Source organism: Bacillus rossius, chromosome 10, assembly GCF_032445375.1.
Source record: "Bacillus rossius redtenbacheri isolate Brsri chromosome 10, Brsri_v3, whole genome shotgun sequence".
NCBI classification, from domain to species: Eukaryota; Metazoa; Arthropoda; class Insecta; order Phasmatodea; family Bacillidae; genus Bacillus; species Bacillus rossius.
This window is the reverse complement of record NC_086337.1, coordinates 48,557,348-48,581,749: the sequence shown is the minus strand read 5'-3', so window position 1 is coordinate 48,581,749 and position 24,402 is coordinate 48,557,348. Positions and strand designations below refer to the sequence as shown.

At 44.2% G+C, this 24,402-nt stretch overlaps 2 protein-coding genes across 6 annotated transcripts in view; one reads left to right on the top strand and one right to left on the bottom strand.

Moving 5' to 3' along the window:
- Positions 1-24,402, bottom strand: part of LOC134536112 (uncharacterized) — a 79,851-nt gene that overhangs the window by 5,048 nt on the left and 50,401 nt on the right. The window contains exons 3-6 of one of the 3 annotated variants that reach the window (XM_063375678.1): positions 11,611-11,903; positions 7,500-7,817; positions 3,920-4,176; positions 2,555-2,690 (exon numbers count right to left, since the gene is read on the bottom strand). In XM_063375678.1, the coding sequence (XP_063231748.1) occupies positions 2,555-2,690; positions 3,920-4,176; positions 7,500-7,817; positions 11,611-11,895 (996 nt within the window). In that variant the 5' untranslated portion in view covers positions 11,896-11,903. Of the gene's footprint in view, positions 1-341; positions 478-2,554; positions 2,691-3,919; positions 4,177-7,499; positions 7,818-11,610; positions 11,904-24,402 lie in introns of those variants that run through there. The other 2 variants (XM_063375677.1, XR_010075761.1) reach the window with 2 other exon arrangements.
- The window catches only part of LOC134536111 (bestrophin-2-like), a 97,313-nt gene continuing 94,609 nt past the window's right edge, over positions 21,699-24,402 (top strand). For all 3 annotated transcript variants that reach the window (XM_063375675.1, XM_063375676.1, XM_063375674.1), the window contains exon 1: positions 21,699-22,226. In XM_063375675.1, coding sequence (XP_063231745.1) covers positions 22,156-22,226 — 71 coding nt within the window. In that variant the 5' untranslated portion in view covers positions 21,699-22,155. The remainder of the gene's footprint in view (positions 22,227-24,402) is intronic.

The following is a 24,402-nucleotide window of genomic DNA, read 5'->3' as shown; positions in this document are numbered from 1 at the left end:
TTATACACCAACTAAATGTTTTTACTAAACTAATTTTTTTCCCTTTTTTTTCCACCAACCAGGTAAAATAATCACTTTTCACAACAGTTTATAGTAAATATTATCCATGCCATGTATTTAGAAACCCTAAATTTGTTATGAAATAATGCCTGACTATGCTTTACTTTATTTTACTTTTTTTCAAAGAAATATTCAAAAGATTTTTTTACAGATTTATAGGTTATAAAATAGTTAAAAAAATAGACTAAAAATTATTACCAATGTTTTTACTCAGTATCAACCAAAAAAATTAATCTTACTGTGAAAATATATTACTGATATTTAGAAAAAATGTTGCTTACCTGAATAAAAATATCCTTGTAAGAATTATGCAGTCACATCATGAGAAAATATGCAAATATATACATAAATAACACAAAAACACAAAAATAACAATGCTCTGATGGTCACTGGTAGGATTATTTACCACCCTTGGCTTTGTAGCTAGAAAATGGCTGCATACCAACTTTCTGGCAGGAGTAGAGTAGGAGTGAACTGCCCTGCCATCTGTTGAGTGACAGTGGAACTTCGGTAAACTATTGTACCGGTAACCGTTTAGCCTGCTCAACAGGTGGTAAATATTTGTACGTACCAGTAACCTATAAAGGGTTAAATGAAAACTGTAGACAGAACAAAAATGGCGGTATCTATATAAACACGAGTTGTGATTTGGAGGGGAAAAAAATTAATTTGGTGTTCAGTGACAAAAAACACTCATGGGTTCAGAAGTTAGGTTTCATACAATTTAAAACTACAGCTGTTCTTAACTTTTTGACATTTTCGTCCTACAGGTGAGGAACTTGTCATAAAGATTAATTCATTCTCATAAAAATCTGCAGCGTGGGAATGAAACTATTCTGTGACAGTATTGCGATGTGCATCTGTCATCGCCGAAGCAGTGTGGCGCAACCGCAAGCCACTGTTTCATGTGCATGAAGAGGTAAGCATTCTGTTCCACATGGGGGGATCAAAAACATTCCATTGGAACTGCTGCAAAAGTTCTTGGGTGCGTATAATGCTTTGTGGTCGAGCTTTATCATGAACCGACACGATACAACGGCGGCGCGGAAGACTACCATAATGGCATTATTCCGCCTGGCCTATTCGAAAAAAGGCGGAAAAATACAATAACGAAAATCTGCCATAATTTAGAAGGACGAGGCGGAATTCTACCATATTTCCTTATACACTCCATTGAATGAGTACAGCTGCTTTGCTCTCGAATCGAAGTAGTGTATAGAATACGTTGTTAGGTAGCACTGTTAACCCCGTGGCTGTTTCTTAGGTTAACTTAAAAGGCTACAGATAGCGCTTCTGACTGTTACTTTCTGTAGTTCGTCATAAATCAACTCAACAGATCGCGCACTATTAGAAACCAATGTTTCCAAAAATGGGTTATAGGAAGCAGCGCTGTATACTTATAGACTGTCATACTGGAAGACTACCATAATCGAGGAATTTCGCCTGGGGGCGACGGAAAACTACTACCATAAGTTAAAACGTGACCATACAGTCCTAAAACTCGAACGACATGAGTAAATTATGTCTATTATCTTAGAAAGAATTTGTATAAATAAGCAGCATACAAAGTCTTGTGATTCTAATTAATGTTTTTAACTTCAGGCCACTTGTTGAAATGAAATGCAATCCAGTGACCGAAAATCACAATGCCCTGACAACCAACAGTTAAGTAAGTAAAAAAACTGCATTATTTATATCATGGGTTTAAAGGGGTGCATTCCCCTCCCCCCTCTCTCCAATTAAAACTACTTAACTAGGAATTTAGAATTTTATAGTGTCCAACCAGGTGGTCCGGATGTCTTCCCCAGTAAATTTTGAAAATTAGTTTGTTGAAATTGATCCCCCCCTCCCCCTCTTCTCTTCACTAACAATCCCTGGTGGCACACAAGGTTAGTAGTCTACTAACCTTGGGTGGCACATACATTCCCCCCATGGGGCAGGGGAAGCCTACAACTCACATAGTTTCGGTTCCCTGCAAGAATTTCCCGAAGATTTCCGAAGTTTTGCGTTTTGGTATTAACCAGGGGCGTAGCCAGGGGGGGGGGGGTTCAACCCCCCCCCCCTCCCTTTAGCTCCAAATCTTTAATTAATTTCTTATTCATCACTCAAACAAATTTCATATTAAAATTAATAAAAATTTTACCATTACAATATTTAAATTTAAGTACCGAAAACTGCTAAAATAGCACTATTTTACACCTTAAAATCCAAATTTTCCCGGACCCCCCACTTTAATACGGGGGGGGGGTGGGGGGGCATGCTTCTTAACACCCCCCATACATAAATCCTGGTTACGCCACTGGTATTAACGCCACTTCAGCCGCTAAATCAGAAGTTTCCAATGAAAACAAGCATGTTGTGACTAACCTAACCCTTCGATTTTTTAATTTCAATTTTTGAGAGAAATCCGAAGTTGCACGAACGTGGTAGGGAACCGAAACGACGTGAGTTGTGGGCTACCGATGGGACAGCGGGGCGGAAGCGGAGGTCGCACCTGGTGGGGGTCGAAGTAGCGCAGTGGCCGCACCACCGTGCCTCGCCGGACGCCGGCCAGCATCTCTGGCAGCGCCACGCCCCCCGCGGGCAGGAGGCGCACTGCCCTGGCCGCCAGCAGGTTGCGCGACGAGCCCCTGCAACCCCGGGCACAACTTCGCGGTGCCACCAGGCATGTCATTGCCTGCCGTTTGCTGTTGGGAAGGAATGCATTCTGTTTTCCAGGCGCCTAAGGCTCAACATTCTGGACAGTCTGGGAAGTTGGAATGTTTTCTTTAAATCCTGGAAAATCATATGGAAATTACCCATTGAGGCATCACCCAGATTCTAAATGGTGTAGTGCATAGTCCAACATAGGTACTCGAATGTCGTATGCAAAATTCTGGTGATAAACATACAAAGTGGTGAGAGAACTATGCCTACTGTGGGGATGGTGGCAGCTGGAATTGGTGTTCTTAAGGAAATAGCAAATTAATTTTTATTGGTTGGTGACAGATTTTGGTCGAGGAGATTTTTTTGCAGGTTTAGATATGTGGCAAATCCTGTCAAAAGTGAAAATGTATGATTTTTTAATTTTTAAGTTATGGACTTAGCTAGGTATTGATAACTTATAAATTGCAGAAGTTTAAGATTAACCATTGTTGATTCAGAATTTCAAATGTAATTTACGTGCTAAACAAACTTACGTCAACAAGGGTTTTAAGGCAGTTACACGCATATCTTCCTGTGCAGTTTGTAGTCCCAGATGATGTAGCAGCTCGCACCTAGCATCACCCGAAGCAACAACTCGAAGCGCCGGCGGTGTTGAGCGAGGGGAAGCCTAAGATGTACATCAAGTTTCTGTCCCTGCCCGAACACGCCCGAATATTCACCTTAGGCCAACCTCGGGTTTATTCAGGGGCGCAACAACTAAATTTCCAAAAGGGGGGGGGGCAATATACCATTTTGATAAAGAATCATCGATCCCCCCCTATTTAAGCGGGGGGTCGGGGGGTCCTCCCCCGGGACAATATGTATTTCAAGTTTGAAAATGGTGCTATTTAAGCAGTTTTATTATCTAAAAATTGATTACACAGCACTTTCTTTGCCCCCGTTTGCCCCCACTTCAAGGTTTCAGAAAAGGGGGGGGGGGCAAAATACCCTTGCCCCCCCCCCCTTTGTTGTTGCGCCCCTGGGTTTTTATATATTTATATTTCTCTGTTTATTTTAATGTATCTATACTAACCTAACTAACCGTAAACCTAACCGACCACTTTTAATATTCGAATTCAAAAATGAAACAAATCCCGAGGCTGGCCGAAGGTGGATATTCGGGCGTGTTCGGGCAGGGACGGAGCTTGATGTACATCTCAGGGACGGAACTGACCTGGACGTCGCCTCGTACTCGACGGGCGCTCCCAGGCGCAGCAGGCGCGGGTCGCCCTCCAGCTCGCGCGGGCTGAACAGCACGTCGTGGTCCAGGGACAGGGGCTCGATGAAGCCCAGCGACTCCTGCAGCGCCGCCACGTGGCCCAGGCCGGGGGCGGCGGGGGCGGCGGCCGGCCCCAGCAGGCGCAGCCGGGTCGCGCACTCGCCCGCCCCCTGCGGCGCCGGCGTGTACTCCACCTCGTCGTTCACCTGCAGCTGGACCCGTCACACCCCGACCCCCGAGTCCTCACCGTCAGGTACAGGACCACAACTGCAATCATCTAAATGTACTAATATTATTGTATTAAAAAATGGGTGGTTGTCTGCAGGGGCACAACAAAAGGGGGGGGGGCAAGGGTATTTTGCCCTCCCCCCCATCCTTTCTGAAACCTTGAAGTGGGGGCAAACGGGGGCAAAGAAAGTGCTGTGTAATCAATTTTTAGATAGTAAAACTGCTTAAATAGCACCATTTTCCACCTTGAAATACATATTTTCCCCGGGGGAGGACCCCCGGACCCCCGCTATATTCTTTATAAAGAGGTATATTTTCCCCCCCCCCCTTTGGAAATTTAGTTGTTGCGCCCCTGGTTGTCTGTAAATCTGTTTACGGACGATAATTTCACGTGATAACGTCATAAGAAAACATTGATGAAAATTTTGCATACTTTTTAATCATCAAATATTATTTACATTTTTTTGCAAAAATTAATTTTAATAATTTGTTTAAATATAATCACGAACTAAAAGATTTTCTCGCACGGTGGTTGGCCGGTTCTTGCACGCTCGGCTCAGGCGGAACGTGACCATCTTTTCTTCGTGCGTGCAGCCGGCGCTCATCGATTTATAAGACGTTATCACGTCAAAAAAAAATTATTTGTCCCTCCCCTGGTCCATCATTCAGATTTCCGCCCTTGCACCGTCATTTTGAATTTTTCCATCTCATTGCTGTGAAACATCCGGAACAGAGGGAATTTCACGACGAGAAGACTGTGCGCCAGTTCAGAAGCGACACTGCGTTATAAATACCAGCGGGCGTCGCACCTATCATCCCGCCTCACCAACACAAATACATCCCTGAACAGGTGGACCGATATTAGAGTGACTGGCGGGAACCCCTCCGGCTCCCGGCAACGTCCGCCATGTTCCCTCGCTTGAAGACTAACCCGGGGTTTGACCCGGCCGGGGCGTGTGTGCGTGTGTGTGACGTGACCACTCGGACACGGCACCGTCATCGCTCCGCCTGACGGGGTTGGGAAGACGCCTATCAGACTGCAACAATGTATACCCACACAAACGGTTTCTTCCTTCTGATTGGCGGCCGTCTGCGATAGAAGTCGCTGCCGTAGTTGACAGACACTCAGGATGCGTTTACTTCCGCGCCGGATTACTGTGATTGGCGTTGCAACACACGGCGTGTGCCTGAAATAAACTCACCCAATCACTCTAGGAGCAGGCATTTTTCGCGGGGGAAAAATAAAACTGAACGCTTATTAGACTGCGACACGGTATGCCCGCACCAGCGGTTTCTTCCTAGTGATTGGCGGCCGTCCGCGATAGAAGTCTTTGCACATTATTTGACAGAGCCGCTCAGGACGCGTTTGCTTCCGCACCGAGTCACTGGTACCTGAGAGAAACTCACCCAACTGCGAAACACAGACGATGCTACAGTCTTTTAATTTTAATCTAGTCTCGGAATCTTTTCGCGAAATGTGCATGCCCCTACCAGTCACGAAACAGACGATGCCACAGTGTTTTATAACTTCCAGCTGGTTTCCACGTGTGCGGAGAAGGTCTTGGAACGGGGAAGGGGTTAGGGAGGGGAGGGGACACGGCGAGCACCTGGGCCAAACTTATCTAGTTTTTAACCTATAATAGTCAGTGAGGGGAGTTAGTCATGGCTAAAACGTTGCCATGGCTGGCCAATCCCCTCCTAGCACATGATGCATGCTTCCTCTCCTGCATGGTTCATAAACTGCATGCTTAGAGAGTATAGGCTTCGGCCTGAGACGCACTTAGAGTCTTCCCTAGCCAGACCCTTCCCAAATACACTTAGTTATTAGTAGGGACTGGAAGAATTCGCGGGTTCAATGACCGCCAGGATAGACTTCCACGATCCTCTGCACACTCGGGCAAACGTCGCCTGTTCATTGGCTGCTGACTTGTGAGGCGTCTCAATTGGGAGACTCGTGATTCGATACCGCTTTGACTGAGGTTCTATCATCGGCCCACAGTCCTCCAGGTTAACAGCGAACCAATAGCAGATGTTGCGTAAAGGTGCAATTATTTGCATTTTAAGCATATAGCGAAACGAATCCGCGAATTTTTTCCGGTCTCTAGTTATTAGTAGAGTCCCGGAAAAATTCGCGGATTCCTCTGGCCTCAGGATAGAATTCAAAGTTATAGGTGTGCTCGATCCATGTTTACTTTCCCACTGGTTGATTTCTTAGCGAGAACAATTTTTTATCCTTGTTATTTGGCACTGCCTGATTCGTTTACTTCTCTCCTAGCTGGACATCGTTGGCTCACGCTCGTAGAGGGGCGTGTCCAGATAACTGCGTGCCAATCACGGACACAGTGCGACAGTGTGGAGGGTTGCATTCTAGCTCGCGACTAGACAAATGCGCGAAATTTCCGTGGCTCTAGTTATTAGTAGAGCCCTGCAAAATTCGCGGTTTCGGTGGCCTTCAGGATAGACTGCAGATACCCCTGTACACTCGGGCAAATAACGCAAGTTCATTGGTTGTTGACTTGTAAGTCGTCTCAGCTGGTTTGTCCGTGATTCGTTCCTTCTTTGGTTGAGTGTTTATAACTGGTTTAGATTCGTACCGATGAACAGTAAGCCAATAGCAAAATCATCTAAGAGGTATATGTGTTTGAATTCTAGCCTACCACCGAATGAATCCGCGAATTTTTCAGGTCTCTACCAATTACTCTAGGAGCAGGCATTTTTCGCGGGAGAAAAAAATAAAAACTGAACGCCTATTAGACTGCAACACGGTATACCCGCACCAGCGATTTCTTCCTAGTGATTGGCGGCCGTCTGCGAGAGAAGTCTTCGCACATTATTTGACAGAACCGCTTAGGACGCGTTTGCTTCCGCACTGAGTCACTGGTACGCCAGAGGCGCAACAACTAAATTTTCCAAAAAGGGGGGGGGGGGGAGAATATACCTTTTTTATAAAGAATCATCGATCCCCCCTATTAAAGCGGGGGGTCCGGGGGTTCTCCCCCGGGAAAATTTGTATTTCGAGGTGGAAAATGGTGCTATTTAAGCAGTTTTATTTTTCTAAAAATTGATTACACAGCACTTTCTTTGCCCCCGTTTGCCCCCACTTCAAGGTTTCAGAGGGTGGGGCAAAATAACCTTGCCCCCCCCCCCCTTCCTGTTGTTGCGCCCCTGCTGGTACCTGAGAGAAACTCACCCAATCACGAAACACAGACGATGCTACAGTGTTTTAACTTACAAATAGTCTCGGAATCTTTTCGCGAAATACGCATGGCCCTATTAGTTAGTTTAGGGAGGGAGGGAGGGGAGCCACCTGCTTGTCCAGGTCCAGCAGCTCCTCGGCGGCGAAGAAGAGCGTGCGGCCGGCGGCGCAGCGCACCAGGCCGTAGTCGTCCTTGAGCAGCAGCACGCGCGCCCTCTCGCGCCGCTCGCCCGGCCGCGGCACGCTGTCCGCGCACAGCTCCACGTGCACGGCGCAGTGGCGCTGCGTGCGGCGGTCCACGGCCAGGCTGAACCACACCTGGTCCCCCGCCAGCAGGCTGTGCTGGCGCGTCTGCGCGCGCGGGCCGTACTCCACCTCCGAGTGCCGCTCGTTCGACGACACGTACCGGATCCGGCCCGCCTCGAACGTCTGCCGGGCAACAACCTCCACTCGCTCGAGAGATTTTTTTTTCTTCCCTAACCTAACTAAAACTAAGTGTATTTTGGAGCGGTCCGGGTTAGGGAGGGTCCTAGGTGCGTCTCAGGCCGAAGCCTATACGCCTAGTCATGCTGGGATTAGCCATGCAGGGAGAGGGTCGCATGCAACATGTGCTATGAGGGGATTGGCCAGCCATGGCAACGATTGGCGCCATGACTAACTCCCCTCACTCTTAAATCTAGACTATTACTAGAGATAGGTTGGGCCCAGGTAAAGCCTGCATAGACACAGGGAAAACCCTGGGCACATTCATGCGGGATGCAATCTGGCATGCGTTACGTGTAGGAATTTACAGGAGACAGAGGATGGTCTGGATGAAGTGTTGGTCAGAGTAGAAAAGAATCTACCATGCGGGGGTTGGGCACTTGGACTCGTGGACCGCTTTTCTTTTTATCCAGCCTTCTGTCCCTGCCCGAACACGCCCGAATATTCACCTTCGGCCAACTTCGGGATTTGTTTTATTTTTGCGCAGGAAAAATGAATTCAAATATTAAAAGTGGTCGGTTAGGTTAGCTACATTAAAACACTTTAAAACACTATGGACGGTTAGTTAGGTTAGTATAGATACATTAAAATAAACAGAGAAATATAAATATATATAAATAAACCCGAGGTTGGCCGAAGGTGAATATTTGGGCGTGTTCGGGCAGGGACAGAACTTGGAGTACATCTTAGGCATCCCCTCGCTCAAAGTTCGACAATCCCTTTTATTAACCGCGCAAGACGCAATGGCAGTAGCGGCCCTGGGCTATTTACTTTTAAAATTAATTTCGACGTTGGTTTTGTTAGCTTGCGTTAGAATATTTTGATATTCTCTCCTGATAAACTATCCTCGGTTCAGTTTTTATGAATGCTCGCAAATAAAATTCCTGTGTAATTGCGTTATTAAACGTGGCAATAAACACTTCACAAGTTTTTCTAATACGCAATCATTAATTACAATTTGTATCGACCAGTGCCCTTTGTTTACGTGCTAATAAAGTTTTTGAAGGACATTTAACAAACAGCGAGCAAAATGGTTGTATCATCACTTCCCCCTCCCCAAATGAAATATTATGTAAGCACATGTTTAAATAGCTGGATATCGACCGTTTTAAAATGTTTTTAAACTACGCAAGAAACTCAAGACACAAAAATAAAGTTCAATAACGACGTTTTTAAGTAACCGTTTTATAAACTACGCAACTTCGTGAGTTTCGGCTTCAGTTTTCATCTTCCTTAGTGAAAGTGAAATGTTTCGAACAATTTTAAGAACACTGACCTTATGTGCCTAGAAGGCCATATATATAGACACACACACACACACACACACCGCGTTTTCTACTTGTTAAACTTAACTTTCGCACGTTGAAAAGAAAATTTAAAAAATAATTAACATAAGAAGCCTAGAGGATAAATATGTGTTTTTTCTACTGTTTTACAATTTCGAATTGTAGGGCTGGTGACGTCTTGCGATTTTCGTACTTTATAAATGACCGTGATTGTCTTGCGTTGTTTGCATGTTGAGACGTTGTGTTCTGAGTTTGTAAAACTGTCTTTATACTGGCAAATTGTAAGCCAATGATGGATTGGAGCGCAGAGCCAATAATCGGTCTGTGCGGGAATGCGCCACAGCTGTGCAGGAAAGGTGCAGTTAACATTTAAGACAGTAATGTTGTTAAAACACTACCAACTAAATCAATAATTAAAAAATTACAAAACTGAGTTTTTAAGGATTTAGGGAGATCGAAATTGTTATATATCTACAATGATATAAAAAAATTAAGTAATGCATGTTAAAGGCTACACACAAACGAATAATTTAGAACTGTAAATAGCACGATTTTATACTCTTAGTTCATGCTAGTGTTGGCATTAAAAAAAAATACCTTTAAGATTCTAAAAACTATAAAATAAATACGAATTAAATTTGTAAAACACTTTATACACAATTAAAGATAGTTATTTTGCGAATTTGTTAAAATAATGAATAAAAAACGAAATTGTGAAAGAAAATAATATAACATACTACCCCCTTCACCCGCACTTTTGTGATGTGTAACATCTTAGCTCTCGATACACGGCATTGGGTGGGAACGGAAATATGTAACCTTGGTGTGTCGCCATCCGTGGCAGATAGAGCAAAACAAAGTTCACAAAACCAAAAAGAAAAATTCATAGTATTGATATTTAATTTTTTTACAAGATCGGCAGTGTTTTAATGAAATTAATTTTAGAAAATCAGGTTCAATGCCGGGGTTTATATAAATTTTTTCAAGTTTTTTTTTTGCGCTTTTATCGGAGCCATTTCATTATATGTATGCTCCAGCAACGAATTCTAGCGGCGGGTGCGGAAACTACGTGCGATCCGCGTGGAAATTGTAGCTTGTGTATGAGTCGTGTGATGAGAGGAGGAAACGCACCACAACGCCGAAATAATACCGCAACGCCGAAATGCCAAATTGACCACAACGTCGACAGCTAGAAAACTGCTGTGTACCACAACGCCGAATTACCACAACGCCTAAATTCACTAACGCCGAAAAATGTCGTTGCAGGACTGCCACAAAGGTTAGGTTAGGTTGGACTGGGTTAGGTTAGACTAGGTTAGGCTAGGTTATGTTACGCTAGGTTGGGTTAGGTTAGGTAAGGTTAGGTTTTGATTGTGGTATTTCGGTGTTAAGGTACATTTAAGAAACACAAACACACAAATTCATTCAGTTGTTATTTCGGCGTTGTGGTACACAGCAGTTTTCTAGCTGTCGGCGTTGTGGTCAATCTTGACATTCGACGTTGTGGCGACGACCCATGAGAGGGTCGTGTGATGAGTGAGAAGGGGACGGTACCTGCGGCTGGTCGGGCGGCGGGCGGCTCAGCACCCGCACCACGCGCCCCGCCACGCGCCGCACGGACACGTCCTCGATGCGCACGGAGCCCGGCTCGACGCGCGTCACGCCCACGGCCAGCTCGCGGCCCGCGCGGCCCCGCAGCGAGAACCCCACCTCGTCCCCGGGCCGCAGCGCGCGCAGCGGGCCCGCCGCGTGGAAGACCACCTCGCGCGGCGCGTCCGCGCGCTCGATCAGCCCCAGCTCGCGCCGCTGCCACCACACACCTCGCGCGCTTGTCCACCTCCACCATCTCACATTCTTTTTATTCAAAACAAGCAAATAGCATTACGGAAGTTAAATTAACATAAGATTTGAAGTTGCACAGGAAAAAAAAGGTTAATGATATTTATCCTGTACTGTTATGCATTGTTTTAATTTCTACCGAGCTGCGACTCTGAGGAATAGCGTTCACTCAGTCGCGACTCTTTGAGGTCCTTTGTCTCTACCAAGCGATGACTCTGAGGCGGGGTATCTCTACCAAGCGACGACTCTGAGGTAGAAAGTCTCTACCAAGCGATGACTCTGAGGCGTGGTGTGTCTACCAAGCGGCGACTCTGAGGCGCGGTGTCTCTACCAAGCGGCGACTCTGAGGCGCGGTGTGTCTACCAAGCGGCGACTCTGAGGCGCGGTGTGTCTACCAAGCGGCGACTCTGAGGCGCGGTGTCTCTACCAAGCGGCGACTCTGAGGCGCGGTGTGTCTACCAAGCGGCGACTCTGAGGCGCGGTGTGTCTACCAAGCGGCGACTCTGAGGCGCGGTGTCTCTACCAAGCGGCGACTCTGAGGCGCGGTGTGTCTACCAAGCGGCGACTCTGAGACGCGGTGTGTCTACCAAGCGGCGACTCTGAGCGCGGCCCACCTGCGAGGCGGGGCCGAGCCGCACGCACGACACGATGCCGAGGCAGGTGATGGCGCGGCCCACGAGGCGCACCTCAGCGACGCAGGGCGCGCCATGCGGCCGGCGGAACTCCACGTGGTCTCCCGGCGAGAGCGCCATGCCTCCCTGCACGTCCTGCTGGCGGAACGCGGCGAAGAAGGCGTTGCCCTGGTTGCGGAACATGATCCAGCCGCGAGGCTCCTTGCTGTCGGCGTCGGGAGCCACGGGCGCTACCACCTGGCCGCGCAGCAGCTCGCCCGGCGCCATCTTGACTGCTTCAACAGGACGAGACAAGCTGCCCTCGCGTGTTGCCGTGTCAGGTACCAGCAACCGTCCCGGCATGGTGACGGCATGCTGGTTAATGTTTCTAATCAGGGGCGCAACAACTAAATTTCCAAAGGGGGGGCACTATGCCTTTTTATAAAGAATCATCGATACCCCCTATTGACGCTGGGGGTCCGGGGGTCCTCCCCCGGGAAAATTTGTATTTCAAGGTGGAAAATGGTGCTATTTAAGCAGTTTTATTATCAAAAATTGATTACACAGCACTTTCTTTGCCCCCTTTTGCCCCCATTTCAAGGTTTCAGAGGGGGGCAATATACCCTTGCCCCCCTGTTGTTGCGCCCCTGTTTCTAATTAATATCACCGTCGTCTTTTAAAGTGTGGACACATCGGAATGGATTTGTATATTGGACGACAAGGCTATATTCTGGCCGCAGGCACGGCGGTGATCGGAATGAATAAGTTATTCTTAGTAAAGACCCCACTAAATGGTATGTAATAACATTCACAAGGCAGATTGGAACATCTGAGGCCTAATTTTCTACTCAGAGCATACGCCATGCTAGGGTATGCCTGGTGGATAGAACATCAAAGTAGTGCTCCTAGTATACCCTAACGGGTTCATATCTAGGAGGAGGAGATGGTGAGGCTAGGCCGGGCTTTGCCCGGAATAACTTATCCGAACCACACGGCGATAACGAGGTGGACTGGCTCAGTAACCACATTCACCAACCACAAGTTTAGAGTAGTGCATTGCTTTATGAACTGCGCAAGATGCAATAACGCATATTTCTTGCGTTTTGTCTTGCGTTTTCGACGGCCATCTTTGAATAGAAGAGTTTTAGAGACGCAGAACATAGAAGGCCACGATGTTCCTTTATATTATTAACTTCACGTTGTTAAACGTTCATACAGTGAAATAATAAAACACTATCAAATCATTGACAATTTATTTTGTTTTCATGAAAAAGAAAAGATACCTGGGGTAGATATTTGTTTCTACTGTTTTTTCAATTTTAAGTTATAGGCTGCATCGGCAATTCTGTAAGTATTCTTGCAAATACTCGGAAGGCCAACAAAAATAGCTGTCATACTTGAAGGTGCACTTTTCAAGGAACCTTCATGCTAAAAAGTCCTCCGAAGTGGTACCTATTCGTAAATAGCCATGCTTTTTGAACCCAAGTTTTTTCCTGCGAAAATTATTATAGGTTACTTTGTATGGTTCTGAAACAGAAGACCTAGCAGCTGAGGACCAGTATCGGATCCAGAGGGGGGGCTAAGGGGCTCGAGCCCCCTCCAAAAGCATCTGGGTCCACTATTGTTTTAGTGTTTGCCTTGATAAAGCCTAGCCTCAGCTGGGCCAAGCCCCTCCCAAACCAAAATCCTGGATCCGCCACTGCTGAGGACTAAAATGTTATCAAACGTTTATGTAACTAGGACTACCAAATGCCATGTAGGTACTCTCTCTCGCAATAAAAAAAAAACTATGACAGCAGATGAAAATTTAGCTTTAGATTGTATTGCTTCATTATATTTCAAATAGTTGTACATATCTAATTTTGTAAGCGTATATTCATGATCATGGCAGTAAAGATTTATGTTGGCTGATTTTGTTACAAACCACTAGTCTATGACATACCTCGAAAAAAATTCCAGGTATCCTTAACCGCTGCCGCTTAAGCTGCACGACGCATTAAAATCCAGAAGAGTCATACGTTTGAATTAGGCCCAGGACTGGGAACTCACCGTGTACGTTATGATAAAGATTCTTAATTAAATAAAACACTTCAGTACGCTTATGCACAACGTAGCGATTGCGATGAAATATGGCGAAATGACAGCTGTTTATCTGTCACGACTTTCTCAATAAATAATCGCAGATATCTTAATAAATAACACAATATATCAATTAAAACGCAAAGTCACTTCCCTTCTCTATGCCGGACTGCCATAGCACTGCCGCAAAATAATATTGTTCAGGTTTGCTTAGCACGGATGTGCAGGGAACTAAAAGCGAACCTTCTTTATTAAATGCCATACTAGTTTGTTTCCCGCCCGGAAAGGGGGGGGGGGGAATTAACACGAATATTTTTGTGAATGGGAAACGTGGCGGACGTATCTGCGAGCCGGTTGGTTTTCTCGCAGTACTCCAGTTTCCCTTACCACTGCAAAAAGGCGTACGCATGGTGTTTTTTTTTTTTTGGGGGGGGGGGGGGGTATTTTGGGGATATATCTCCCCCCTTTTTTTATGAAACCCTAAGAATTCCTCAAAAAAACCAACAACCAAGAATTTGAAAGTAAAAAGCAGTCAAAGAGGTTCTACCTCCCCCACCCTCCTAAAAAAAATAATTCTGCTTAGACTCATACCACTCCATTGTCGCTGCTCCGTATCACCGATTCAACCTTCATCCGTCGTTAACGTCGACACGTAAAACCTCTAGTTAATTCCTTCTTGTTCATCATGGTATACGAATAATCTGCTTATCGTCTATGGACGCAATATATGCTCATGAATAATGTCCCGTGGTTGAGTTTTAACCAGGAATGAGATGAAGAAGTTATGTGTTGACGCGCATTGATTAATAAAGCAATCCTCTATTCAGAAAATCTTAATTTTTCTCTTAATGATACACATTCTATTCTTTCACATGTGTGGATTCTTTTTAATTGCTTGCATTACAATTTTGAATTCAAATAGAATGTAAAATTACGCATGATAATTTAACAGTCTAGCTACCAACTTATAAAATCTTCATTTGCAATCACCCAACATTGGTTCCTTGTATTTACTCTCATATTAGCTTAATTTTCACAGCGAAATTTATTTAATAATCGAGCTGGGACAGTAAGTCATTAAAAAAAATTTATCCGTTTCCTTTTCTATTTTTCGAATGTTTTTTTGTCAATAATATTATTATTTTACATTGTTATAATGTGATAATTCTATACCCAAAGCCAAACGAGCTTAAGTCCAAATTTGGTGATTTTTTTTTGTTTTAATGCAGATCATATCTTAAAAGTTTGTGCCATATCGAACCATTACATCTTTAACACACACTACACTTCCTCTAAAGCATTTCGCGAAAGTTGTAAGAGCCCATGTCCAAAACTTTTGTTTAGCCAGACAAACTTAGAAGTCCAGTCCAGTGTTTATGTACCTGTGACTGTTGTAAAATGAAAGTTCCCCATTCAAATGAAATAAATGAATCATAAGTTCCTTCTTGCAGGCCACGCGCATATTATGGTTCATGGAAAACACAGTGCCAGTGAAAGATAAGTTTGTTCGCTCTCCGGTGAAGTAACTGTATTGTAACATAGACTCGGTTTGTACTGAGGTACACAGATGTCAGCAAGCGTTGGTTGCCGGCAGGAAATAACTTTTCATTTCACGAGCGCGGACTCGCGTTTGACAAGTTATTTACGGCCAATAGGTTAAGTGGCGTCGCCGGAGCGTAACGAAAAGTGCAACGCTCAGCAGTGCGGCTCTCAATGGATGAGAGGGGGAGGGGGACTCAGTTATGGGACGATCGATGACAATGTTTGCATTATAGGCTATAATTCAGGGGTGCCCACAAGGGGGGGGGTAACGACGCAGACTGCGTCATTAAAATTTCAGGGGGGGGGGGTGGTTAAAATACGAAAAGAATGTATATATTATTTACATAATTATAGCTTCTAATGTGAAAATACGTTTCTGGTGCTCTGATAATTGAAAGAGATCTTGTAAATCAAATTGGCAACCCCGCACTTTCCTCAACAAAAGCAGTTTGGCATCTGTCGGTTCAGGATGGAAATATTACCTGATATGACCAAAATTATTATTAGAAAATCAGTTTTAATTAATGCAAAATGTGATAAAATATAATACTAAAAAGTATAATATTATAAAATAATTGAGAAAATGGCATAAAAAATTTCGGGGGGGGGGGGGGCGCATCATTAGGTTAGGGGGGGTGAGTCATAGTGTTTGGGGGGGGGTGGGGGCACCTCTGTATAATTTATAGCTCACTTGCGTACTTGAGCACTTGTACACTGTGTACTTGGGCATTTGTTTATATTCTCACTAGTGCACTCGCATACATGCTCGCTTGTATACTATCCCACTCGCATACACGCTCACTCGTATAATAGCCCACTCGCATTCATGCTCACTCGTATACTTTCTCACACGCATACATGGTCACTCGCATACTTGCTTACTCGCATACTTGTTCACTCGTATACCTTCTCACACACATACACGCTCACTCGTATAATAGCCACTCGCATTCATGCTCACTCGTATACTTTCTCACACGCATACATGCTCACTCGTATAATAGCCCACTCGCTTTCATGCGTTCACTCGTATACTTTCTTACACGCATGCATAGTCACTCGCATACTTGCTTACTCGCATACTTGTTAACTCGTATACTTTCTCACACGCATGCATGCAGGGCCGCAACTAGAGTCTCTGGCACCCGGGGCATGAATGGATTCATGCGGCCCTCCCCCCCCCCCCCTCTTTTTTTGCACATACCACACCAATAAAGCGGGAGGTCCGGGGGTCCCCCCACGGAAAAATAGTGCTATTTAAGCATTTTCCATGCCTAAATGTAACAGTTTCTGTGCTACTGTAACTTCAATAAAGTAGTCCGTATAATCACAAGACTTGTTCATTAAATATGTTGAGACGTTATATTTTAAATCTGTTTAGACATTCCTGGCATGCAAGTTAAAACACTTTTTACCAGTTACCATTTGTAGTAGAATTACAATGCAAGCGATTTCGGCGCCCCCACAGCTTTGCGCCTGGGGCGTATGCCCCGCTTGCCCCCCCCCCCCCCCCTAGTTTCGGCCCTGCATGCATGCTCACTCGGCATGCAAGGCGCGTTTGGCGGCCTCGCACACACGTGTCGCAAGATGGCGGCCCGGGCGTAAACACCGGCCGTGACTCACAGTCACGTCTCACGTGCGCGACCCTCGCTCGCGCAGAAGCCCTTCGCCGAAAACACGCTCGCCTCCAGTTTACTTCACGCGCTGTTTTCGGCCCGGTGACGGAACTTATTTGTCCTCGCGTCGCGTCGGCAGCTGAGCTGTCGGGGCTAATTACCCCCTTCCCCCTCTCCCTCTTCGGGCTCAGACATCATCGGCCTGCGCGGGGGAGGGGGGTCGCGGTGACGTCACGCCCGGATGATTAGCTGGCGATGCTTCAATTAGCAGGAGCGACTGCGCGGGGAAGGCCGGGTGTGTCAACAATAGCAATAGCGCCTCGCCCGACGACTTACTTGTCTGACACGACGAGGCGAGATGGCGTTACGTCGGAGGCCGGCGTCAACACAGGCCGTTGCCTGTTTGCACTCTGCGATGTCTTCCAGAGCGATCGTTCGCATGTTCGATTTTGATACATTTATAAAGTGCATTCTTGAAATACTTGCCTTGAGCACTCTAAGAAAAGCGATCGAAAGGATATCCAGCGGAAAGAAGAAAAAATGTAATAAAATGAACATTTGGTTTCACAATTTTTATGCCATGCAAATTTTATAACATTTAGTATTATAACACACAAAGATATTTTTAAAAACCATAAAATAGTCGTACTGACATTATTATTACAGTTGTAAAATATTTAGAAAATAACTTCAATATTAAACGCCAATGACTTCGCAGGAGAAAAACCATTCGTAGACGCCAGTCACTATCTACGCCCATGACCTCATAATAATGATGCGATTTCACCGATTTTGACCGTTAGTATCTATAAAACTTACCCATGAATAATTTATCAGGAAGGAATATCAACATTTCTTAAGCAAAATATTCATCGAAATTAAAGATCCAGGTTGCTTTGAAAAAGTTGTTTTAAAGAGATTTTTTTTTTTTTTAAATTCCGGGGAGGCGCCTCAGCCCTACTACTCTTTGGGGGGCTATGCCACACCCCCAAGCCACCAAATAAAGCCCCTCTACAAAAATTTTAAGGTACCGCAGAAGTAAGTACCCAGGGCTCCGCCCTGAAGCAATTGGAAACAAAATCGTCGCTCATAAATCATGAGTCATGCACCAGGCTGGGTGCGAGCCATAGTTCGTTCCACGCCATGTCCCGCTTTCTTGGCAGTTTTCGTGCCTATTTTCTGCTGTTGCGCCCTGCCTGCTTCCTTGTACGTCACTGCCAGGTCTGGCTCTGGGTGTAACGGCTTTCATTCCCAACGTCTTTCCTCCAGATTCGCCTGAAGCAAGGGCCTGTACTTGTACGTGCATTAAGAATCATCAGGAGGGCAGTCGGAACTACAACGAATCGGTGTGCTTATCGCGTATTTCCAGGTAAAAAAAAAAAAGTTGCTCGTTTGAAGGGAAATATGTGTTTTGTTGGTTATATGTGATAGAACACTTAAAAAATCAAATGACTCATCAATATTTTTCATTTAATCGGATACCAGCATTAAAATATAAACAAATATATTTTAACGGATTCATGAGATAGTTTTAAAACTGCAGGAACACACGACGATCGTAATTTACGAAATAAAGGTAGAAACTTATGTAGATATATTGCCATGAGTTCTTATATTTCTAATTGAATGTAAATATCTACTAAAAAATGTTAATAACATGTTTAGCTCGACAATACCATTAGTAAAGGCCAAAAATTATACTTATCTGGAAGGCTCTTGTACAGAAGCGTACGAGTAATTTCATTTCGTGAGAGGGGAGTAGAGCTACTTTTCCCGCTGTCTTCTTTCAAATTCTTTCCATTATTGTTGGTGAGAATAATATATTTTTAAAAGTTTTTTTTGCGGGGGGGGGGGGTGGTTATATTACGAGTTCAGGTAACATACATAAATGTGGGGTTGGAATTACAGAACTGTGTTATATTTATCGCTTCACCACATAGGCCTGAACAGGCGTGGCCATCCGGGAACCTCTTTATCAGGGTCGCGGAGGGGTGCGGAGGTTATTTTATGGCTTTAATTAGTGGAATTGAAAACGCCGTGCCTTTAGGAGCTGTAAAAAAAGAACAATTCCCAAAATGCTTCTCGCCACCGCCAAGTTGCAAGGACGCGTTGTTATTACGTTAAAGGCGCGTATTGCCAACCTACGGATAAAAGACGCCGATAACTATCTGCCTGATAAAACTTCATACCAGGGTGTCTACTACCGTCGATACCGGTTCATCATTAGCAGGTTGTTATGAAATGACTAACGTCGATGAGTGGTCAGCGTTTCGATGCTTGCCACCCAGCCACTCATAGTTTCATTTTGAAATGAAGCATCGTCTGGACCCCAGAGACAACCAACCCATTCCCTCCTCGTATGCTGGCCTATCCAAGCCTGTCATTGATTCGCGCTAGACTAATATAACGTATTCAGTGTGTGGCGAGAAGCAGTCGGAAAGTGTTTATGTTTTGTGGAGAGGAAGGATTGTTAAATTCGTGTACCACTTGAGTTTTTAAGGACCATTCCGTTTTCATCGCATGGTTGAAATTTATTTCACGAATGGTTAAGGGGCGGGGGGGGGGGGAGAGAGAGAGACTTGTCTTAATTTGCATACATACAACTATTTAAACATGTACTAATATTATACTTATTTATCAAGTTGATTAAAAAAAACATATTTTGTCATGCCATATGTTTCAACTCATTTATGTGAAATCTTTCGACTGATAATATTAATTTAATTTGGGGAAATTAATTTCCTCCTTACCTGCTGGAGGCCAATAAGATGATTTATTCATAATGGCGTATATTCGTTAGATTGGCAATGTTTCCTCTAGCGGGGATGATAAGTGAAACCAGCTCCAAGATCGGGTTAGCTCGTACCGCGAGAATGTACAGCGTGGAAAATAAAATTAACATGCCGTTAAAACGGCAGCGTTCGCTGGTGAACCGGCACGCCAATCTTGCGCCGTTAATGGACGGTTGCGGTTTGTCGCTCGGACCTTGAAATCAAGACCAAAGTCAAGATACCCTTACTTGTTTTTCTTTTTCTTTTGGTTCAGCACAAGTTAGACAAGTGATTCAAGGATTCGTTTCATTTGCTTGCAAAACAATCAGTTGATCGCTCGTGTCGTACGAACAATGCAATATGGTTTTCGTCTGAACAACATCATACGTTTTTTTTTATGATTTTACAAATAAGTGTCAACTGACTCAATATTTTTTTCGAATGAATTTAGTTCGATCGGATATTCATCTCCAACAGCTTTTTAGAATCTGAGACCTAATTTTAAGATAAAATACTGCAACGCTATTTCTTTCAAATGCCACATACAGCTTTAAAAATTCTAATGATGTGGCTAGCTGCTATAACAATTTTTTTTTGGTCTTAACGTACTTTCGACAGCGACACCCACCATCGCAGTTCAAAGAAACTGGGCCATGTCGTAAGGATTTTCCCGGAGTGATTTCAGGAAAGAAAGGAAAACCGAAATCAGGATGGGCAGATCTGCATTCGAACCCGGGACCTCTGCAATGCGAGACTATCTCCTTAGGTTACTGATGAAATACGAGATAACAGCCATACCACCATCGGCCTCTATGCACCCTCACTGTGTACAACCCCAGTGTTGCCAGCCATAGTATACACAATTTGGGTACTCACATCTATATTTGGGTACTTTCGGGTATAACAAGTTCTCAGTTCTGGTGTCTTTCAGGTACATACACAAAAAAGATTGAAAACAAAATATTGCTGTTTTCTATAATATGTACAATAATATGTACGCTGTTCTGTTAAATCACATAATAGCTTGACAATGTAAAATTGTATAGTGTGAATACAATATTGGCTCTCCTGCTAAAGCCCGTGCGTAGGATTTCAAAATACGTCGTTCGGTTAGGAAGAGGGGGATAATGTAAACATTTAATGATACTATTCCAGCCACCTGTGAAAAATGGTTTTTTTCTGGTTAAAGGTTGGTATAATATAAATATATAGACGTAAATTTGTGTTGTGCTTTAATAGTGTAACCAAAACTTTTCAATGAGAGCAGGGGCGAAGCCAGGGGGGGGGGGGGTTTAGGGGTTCACCCCCCCCCCCCAGCACCGAATCTTTAATTATTTTCTTATTCATCATTCAAACAAATTTCATATTAAAATTAATAAAAATTTTACCATTTCAATATTTAAATTTAAGTACCGGAAACTTCTAAAATAGCACTATTTTACACCTAAAATCCAAATTTTCCCGGGGGAGGACCCCCGGATCCCCCGCTTTAATACGGGGGGGGGGGGGGCATGCTTCTTAACACCCCCCATACACAAATCCTGGCTACGCCACTGAATGAGAGATATCCCATATCCTGTTGTCGCCGCCCTACTGTTTACTTGCTACTAGCTGCAACTTGATCCTGTGGTTCTCCATAAATCCTTAGGAATATAGCGTAGCCCAGGCTGTTTTTCAAAAAGACAGGGATATTTAATCTACGTACGTAATGGCCAGGGCAAAGTCTTTTTTCCGTCCTAATTAGTTTTCCATTCAAAGTGAATATTGTTCAATATTATTTACTATTATTATTATTTCCCAGAATTCGAGTACATTTCCGTACCCGAGCGTCTCTTCTCGTGTACCGGGAACACACATAGTAATTTGGGTGCATGTCTGGCAACACTGTAACAACATCTTCCTGACGTCCAAGCACTCCAAGGTCACGTACGAAGAGGAACTCAGGGAAGGTTCGCCCGGAGGCATCAGCTGCGTCGATTGTCGGGTGCCAGTTCCACTGCGCGCATGCGCCAAGGTCGCGCGGTTGTTGAGAGGGGGTGACGCGTTTGAGGGGAAGGAGGTAGCCGGCGGGTAGGGGAAGCAGGAGTCGGACAAAGACCACCGCCGAAACACATGGCTTCGTGCCTCGTGTGTCAGTGTGGCTGCTACGATATGCCGGCGTGGTTCGTTGACGGTGAAAGTTACCGTCATTGTTTTTAGTCGGCGCCGATATCCGCTTTTGCCACGAGGTGGCGTATTGTGATCACGTGCTCCAACCTGCAACGCGTCAATAACCACGCCGGCGCTCGTAGCCCAGTGCTCAAATAGCAGTATTAGTTGAAGGAAACGATGCTCAAGCGGTGGTTACGGTTGTGATAAAAAATTATCGAGTTCAGCACGTGAGTTTCGTGTTCCTTTGTGTGTGCATCCTTGTCAGTTGATCTGTTTTGTAAACTCGTGTGTGTATCGAGTGACTTGCCTCAGCGCAACAATACATTACTTGGCAGAATCACGCCTTAATCTATTTCCAAGGCCAGTGTTGATTGGCGACAAATTTGAAAATGACTGTCACTTACACCGGTGAAGTTGCGACTTGTCGTGGTTTCGGCTGCTTCCTGAAGCTCTTGTTTCGGTGAGTGGTTTTGTTCCGTTTCTTTGAATTTTTTGTGCATCAGCTGGTTGCAACAGAAATTTCAGGTTTAAGGAGCGTAAATTTCGGATCGTCCTGCTTATGTCGTCAAAAACTATGTTCAGGACTTGAGCTGTAATTTGAAAACTGTTCAATGGTTGAGTGGGTTCAAAGAATGCTGAACACCATTAATTATTTTTTTGTTCGAATAAGGCCTAAACGCCAATTGGTATTTTCAGAACAGGTAATAATTATAAAGTATGAACATTCATGTGTAATATGAACTGTATTGAACTTTTGCTGCATGCTAGAAACTAGTTTTCAGATTTCAGCGTAGTTTCAGCTTGATTCATATCTTTCTTGGCTGATAAGGCAAATATAGCAATTTTGTTTCTTCCGCCGGTCTTCCTAAATCAAATGTAGAATGTGTTTAGTTGATAACTACTTTCCCACTTGTGGTAGATCATACCGCAATGTTTTGACGGTTCTGAAAGTAGTTCTGATATTTAACGTAACCTCCCGCACAGCTGGTATTGGTCATCAGCTGATACTGGCGAAAGCGCGGGTGCGTAGCTGTATACAATATAAAAAGTGGAATTAATATGAAAAAAAAGAACATCGCTTCTTTTACATTCGTGCATGCACTTTGGAAAAATTTAACGTAAAAACCTTGTATAAATTATTAAAAAAATATATATTTTTACGAACACCGCCGTTTAAAAACTAGTCTGACAACGACCGGATATTTTCTCTTCCCGATATAGATTTCATAAAGATCCACCCAGTGCTTTATTATGGACCCGTGTATTTATAATGTAGTGCAACAACTTGTTTTCCTTCCCCAGTCGACGATAATCTGGCTTTATGCTACCCTCGTTGAACCAACACTGACCAACACCAACAAAATCAACAAGAGTCTAGCGACAGCAATGCTACCGTCCTGCAACTGGCAGCAAATGCCGATCCTCTCCGAAGTTGGCCGATCGGGAGCGCCTACCCCCTGGATGTTTGATTTCCAAGTATCTTTAATGTAACTATCCTAACCAAATCAACCGTCCACAAAGTTTTAAAGTATTTATAATGTAGCTAACCTAACCTAATTGACCATTAGTTATCATGTCCTTATCTGAAAATTACAATTTAATTAATAAATTTACTTTTATTTGCATTCATTATTCAAATATATTTATTACTTTTGAAATTATACGTGCTCGTATTTATTTTTACAAGTACAAAAAAAATTCGCACCTGCCGGGATTCGAACCGGCAACATTACGATTAGATGATAGCGCCGCTAAGCGCTCAGCCACGAGGCCATATTTGACGAATAGGAGTTTCAGATGATATATATAATCGTGCCGCCGGCCCCGGAACGAGCGTAAGCGGTGCGGCAGTTGCTGGAAGGTAGTTGCTGTCGCTAGACTCTTCTCAAAATCAACCGCCAACCCAGAGTTAAACCATAGAGGAATAATGGCTATAGACTTGCGCGTGGGAAACATTGGCAAATGATTTGAAAAATTCAGCTATGTAAACAACGCTTTTGGCATTTGTTACCGAAGTTCTCAAAGTAATTTTTTTTGTTTAATTTGATAGATTTAAAGTATTTTTTGATATGAAATATTAAACACGGCTTTGAAACTTGGAACAAGAAATAGCATTATTCGTTCGCAGTGACCCCAGTTTGTGATAAGCCGTTCTATGTCGGGGCCACAGGCATCGTATGTGTTACTAATGGATATCTCGTGTAGCCGTTTTTTGCCCAACTGATGGTCTGTACCCTGTTAGTGGGACATCCGAAGCATTTAAGTTGATGTATAGGTTTACATTATATAAACTTTTGATGAGTAACATCTTGGGTCTCTGTATGCAACATTTGGTGGGAATAATTTCGTGAATGGGACGGAAATGTGTAACCACAGTGCTGCCACCTGTGGCGGATGGCGTTAATCAAACTTCACAAAGCCAAAGGGAAACGTTATAGTGTTAACTGTTTTATGAATTTGAACAAAATGGGCAGTATTGTAATAAAATTCCTTGTCTAAAATCAGGGCTCAAGACAGGGTTTAATAATTTTAGTCTCTTTCGCCTTTATTAGAGCCGTTACATTAAGTTTAAAATTTCGGTTTGCTAATCAAATGATTCAATAGACATATTAGCTGATCCGGCAACGAATTCTAGC